General features: G+C 64.8%; 1 protein-coding gene across 1 annotated transcript in view; it reads right to left on the minus strand.

The window, feature by feature from the left end:
* The window catches only part of LOC119591790 (serine/arginine repetitive matrix protein 2-like), a 19,665-nt gene that overhangs the window by 5,367 nt on the left and 9,462 nt on the right, over positions 1 to 4,836 (minus strand). Inside the window, exon 3 of the mRNA XM_037940534.1 lies at positions 14 to 4,801. Within this exon, the coding sequence (XP_037796462.1) occupies positions 14 to 4,801 (4,788 nt within the window). The remainder of the gene's footprint in view (positions 1 to 13; positions 4,802 to 4,836) is intronic.

The following is a 4,836-nucleotide window of genomic DNA, read 5'->3' on the forward strand; positions in this document are numbered from 1 at the left end:
GTGGGAAAGGGACCCTGTCTCCCGTCGGGAAGGCGCGAGGTTTTGGGCTCCCGTCGGGAAAAGGGCGCGGGTTTTGTCTGCCGGTAAGGCGCGGGGTTTTTGTTGCCGTCGGGGAGGGGCCCGAGGCTTGTCTCCGCGTGGAAAGGCGGAGGCTTTGCTGCCGTCGTGGAAGGTGCGAGGCTTGTCTCCGTCGGGGAAAAGGCGCGGGCTTTGTCTGCCGCGTGGAAGGCGCGGGCTTTGTCTGCCGCGGGGAAAGGCCGGGGGCTTTGTCTGCTTTCGGGGAAGGCGCGAGGCTTTGTCTGCCGTCGGGGAAGGCGCGGGCTTTGTCTCCGTGGGGAAAGGCCGGGGCTTTGCCTCCTCGTGGAAGGCCGGGCTTTGTCTCCCGTCGTGGAAAGCGCGGGGTTTTGTCTCCCGTCGGGGAAAGGGCCCAGGTTTGTCTGCCGTCGGGGAAGGCGCGATGTGTGTCCTGCCGTCGGGGAAGGGGGCACTGTGTCTGCCGTCGGGAAGGCGCGATCCCCGTATCTGTCTTGTGGAAGGCGCGAGGTTTTGCTGCCGCGTGGAAGCCGCGTGCGTGTTCCGTCGTGGAAAGCGCGAGACTTTGTCTGCCGTCGTGGAAGGCGCGAGGTTTTGTCTGCCATCGTGGAAGGTGCGATGCCGTATCTGCCGTCGTGGAAGGCGCGAGGCTTTGTCTGCCGTCGTGGAAGGCGCGAGGCTTTGTCTGCCGTCGTGGAAGGCGAGATGCTTTCTGCCGTCGGGAAGGCGCGAGGCTTTTGTGCCTGTGGAAGGCGCGAGGCTTTGTCTGCCGTCGTGGAAGGCGCGAGGCTTTGTCTGTCGTCGTGGAAGGCGCGAGGCTTTGTCTGCCGTCGTGGAAGGGCGAGCTTTGTCTGCCGTCGTGGAGGGCGCGAGGCTTGTCTCCCGGGTCGTGAAGGCGCGAGGTTTTTGTCTGCCGTGGCGGAAGGGCGCGAGGCTTTGTCTGCCGTCGTGGAAGGCGCGATGCCGTGTCTGCCGTGTGGAAGGCGCGGGGTTTGTCCCGTCGTGGAAGGGGGTCCCGTGTTGCCGTCGTGGAAGGCCGTGCCGTGTCTGCCGCGGGAAAGGGCGCGAGGCTTTGTCTGGTGGGAAGGGGCAGGTTTGTTGCCGTCGTGGAAGGCCAAAGGCTTTGTTCCCGTGGGAAAAAGGCGGAGATTTGTTCCCGCGGGGAAAGGGGCCGAGGTTTTTGTCTGCCGTCGTGGAAGGCGGGGGCTTTGTCTGCCGTCGTGGAAGGCGCGAGGTTTTGTCTCCCGTCGTGGAAGCGCGAGGCTTTGTTGCCGTGTGGAAACCGAGGCTTTGTTCCCTCGGGAGGCGCGACCCGTGCTCCCGTGTGAAAGGCGCGAGCAGTGTCTGCCGTGGGAAGGCGGAGGTTGTCTGCCGTGGGAAAGGGGCGCGATGCCGTGTCTCCGTCGGGAAGGCCCGGAGGCTTTGTTCCCGTTAGGGAAGAGGCGAGATTTGTTGCCGTCTAAAAGGCGCGAGGTTTTGTCTGCGTTGGGGAAAGAGGCGAGACTTTGTCTGCCCCCCGTGGAAGGGCGATCCCGTGTCTGCCGGGGGAAAGGTGGGGGCTTTGTCTGCCGTCGGGGAAGGCGCGGGCTTTGTCTCCCGTCGGGGAAGGCGCATGCGGTCTGCTGTGGAAGGCGCAAACTTTGTCTGCCGCGGGAAGGCGCGGGCTTGCTGCCGTCGGGGAAGGTGCGAGGTTTTGTCTCCGTCGTGGAAGGCGCAGGTTTTGTCTCCCGTCGGGAAGGGCGCGAGGTTTTGTCTCCCTTGGGAAGGCGCGGGGCTTTGTCTCCCGTCGGGGAAGGGCAGCTTTTTTTGCCGTCGGAAGGCGGGGGGCTTTGTCCCGCGTGGAAGGCGCGGGGTTTTGTTCCGTTTGGAAGCGAAGGTTTTTGTTGCCGTGTGGAAGGTGCGACCCGTGTCTGCGTCGTGGAAGGCGCGGGGCTTTGTTGCCGTCGGGGAAGGCGCGGGGCTTTGTCTGCCGGTGGAAGGCCCCGAGGCTTTGTCTGCCGTCGTGGAAAAGCGATCCGTGTTGCCGGGGGGAAGGCGCGAGGTTTGTCTGCCGTCGGGGAAGGGCGGAGGTTTTGTCTGCGTGGGGAAGGCGGAGCTTTGTCTCCGGCGGAAGGCGAAGGTTTTGTTCCCGTCGGGGAAAGGGCGCGATGCCGTTCTGCCGGTGAAGGCGCGGGTTTGCGCCGTCCGGAAACGCGGGGTTTGTCTGCCGTCGGGGAAAAGGCGGGGGCTTTGTCTCCGTCGTGGAAGGCGCGATGCCGTTTCGCCGTCGTGAAGGGCGCGAGGCTTTGTCTGCCCGGGGAAAGGGCGCGAGGCTTTGTCTCGCTGGAAGGCGCGGGGGCTTTGTTGCCGTGGGGTGGAAGGGCGCGAGGTTTTGTCGCCGTCGGGAAGGCACGGGGGCTTTTTTCCCCGTCGTGGAAGGGCGAGGCTTTGTCTGCCGCCCGTGGAAGGCGCGGGGCTTTGTCTCCCGTCCGGGAAGGCGCGGGTTTGTCTCCGTCGGGGGAAGGCGCGAGGTTTTGTTTCCCGTCGGGAAGGCGCGAGCTTTGCTGGTGTGGAAAGGCCCCGATGGTGTCTGCCGCGGGGAAAGGGGGCGAGCTGTGTCTGCCGTCGGGAAGGCGCGAGGCCGTATCTGTCTCGTGGAAGGCCCGAGGCTTTGTCGCCTGTGGAAGCCGGATGCGGTCTGCCGTCGTGGAAAGCGCGAGATTTTGTCTCCCGCGTGGAAGGGCGAGGTTTTGTTGCCATCGGGAAGGGGGGCTGGTCGCCGACGTGGAAGTGGCGATGCTTGTCTGCCTCGTGGAAGGCGCGGGGTTTTGTCTGCCGTCGTGGAAGGCGCGATGCTTTGTCTGCCGTCGTGGAAGGCGCGGGCTTTGTTGCGCGGGGAAGGGCGATGCTTTGTCTCCGTCGGGAAAGGGCGCGATGTTTTTTGCGTCGGGAAAGGGCGCGAGTTTCGCCGTTGTGGGAAGGCGCGTGCTTGCTGCCTGGGGGAAGGGGGGGCCCGTGTCTCCCGTGGAAGGCGCGATGCTTTTTTTGCCGCGTGGAAGGGCGATCCCGTGCTGCGTCGTGGAGGCAGAGCTTTGTCGCCGTCGTGGAAGGCGAAATGCAGTGTTGCCGTCGTGGAAGGCGCGGGTTTGTCTCCCGTCGTGGAAGGCGGATGCGGTCTCCCGCGGGGAAGGCCGAGGCTTTGTCTCCCGTCTGGAAAGGGGGAGCCGGTTCTCCCGTGTGGAAAGGCGAGGGGGCGTCTGCCGTGTGGAAAGGGCGCGATGCAGTGTTGCCGCGGGAAGGCGGAGGCTTTGTCTGCCCCGGTGGAAGGGGCGCGAGGTTTTGGGTTTGCCGTCGTGGAAGCCCGGGGCTTTGTCTGCCGTCGTGAAGGGCGAGACTTTGTCTTCCGTGGGGAAGGCCGGGGCTTGTCCCCCGTGGGGGGAAGGCGCGGGGCTTTGTTGCCCGGTGGAAAGGGCGCGGGGCTTTGTCTCCCGTCTGGAAGGCGGAGGCTTTGCCCTTCCGTCGGGAAGGCGCGAGGCTTTGTCTGCCGTGGGAAGGCGCGATCCCGTGTCGGCCGTTGTGGAAGGGCCGACCCCCGGTTCCGTCGTGGAAGGGGATGCCGTGTCTGCCTCGGGGAAGGCGGAGGTTTGGGGTTTCCGTCGTGGAAAGCGCAAAAGCTTTTTTCTGCCGGGTGGAAGGCGCGAGGCTTTGTCGCGTCGTGGAAGGGCGCGAGGTTTGCTCCCGTGTGGGAGGCGCGGGCTTTGTTGCCGTCGGGAAGGCGCGATTTTGTCTGCCGTCGGGAAAGGCGCGGACTTTTTTGCCGGGGGAAAGGCGCGAGATTTGTCTGCCGTGTGGAAGGCGCGGGGCTTTGCTCCCGGTGGAAGGCGCGAGGCTTTGTCTCCCGCGTGGAAGGCGCGAGGCTTTTTGCCGTCGTGGGAAGGCGCGATGCTGTATTGCCGTGTGGAAGGCCCCGGGGTGCCGTGTCGTCGGTGGAAGACCGATGCTCGATGCCGTTGGGGAAAGGGCCGATGCGCGGACTGCCGTCGTGGAAGGCGCGAGTTTTCGATGCCGTCGGGAAGGCCGAGCTTTGTCTGCCGTCGTGGAAGGCGCATGCGGTCTGCGTTGGGGGAAAGGATTGTTTCTTCGTCGTGGAAGGCGCGAGGTTTGTCTGCCGTGGGGAAGGCGAGAGGCTTTTTCTGCCGTCCTGGAAAGCGCGAGGCTGTGTTGCTGTCGTGGAAAGGCGCGATCCCGGGGTCTCCCGCTGGAAGGCGCGGGTTTGTTCCCGTCGTGAAAGGCGCGATCTTTTTTGCCGTCGGGAAGGGGCGGGGCTGGTCGCTGTTTTGGAAGCGCCGATGCCTGTCTGCCGTCGGGGGGGGGACGAGCTTTGTCGCGTCGGGGAAGGGGCGAGGCTTTGCGCGTCGTGGAAGGGGAGCTTTGTTGCCGTGGGAAGGCGCGGGGTTTTGTTTCCCCTGTGGAAGGCGCGAGGTTTGTTGCCGTCGTGGAAGGCGCGAGGCTTTGTCTGCCGTGTGGAAGGCGCGATGCTTTGTCTGCCGTTGTGGAAGGCGCGATGCTGTGTCTGCCGTCTTGGAAGGCGCAATGCCGCGACTGCCGTTGTGGAAGACGCGATGCTGTGTCTGCTGTCGTGGAAGGCGCGATGCCATGTCTGCCGTCGTGGAGACCGCGATGCTGTGTCTGCAGTCGTGGAAGCCGCTATGCCGTGTGTGCTGTCGTGAAAGGCGCGATGCCGCGACTGCCGCCGTGGAAGGATTTAAGTTGATTGCAGTTCCTAGATCTGAAATTTGGCAGAGATCATTTTTTTTTTTTTTT

The sequence above is a fragment of the Penaeus monodon genome, chromosome 29 (genome assembly GCF_015228065.2).
Source record: "Penaeus monodon isolate SGIC_2016 chromosome 29, NSTDA_Pmon_1, whole genome shotgun sequence".
Taxonomy (NCBI): domain Eukaryota; kingdom Metazoa; phylum Arthropoda; class Malacostraca; order Decapoda; family Penaeidae; genus Penaeus; species Penaeus monodon.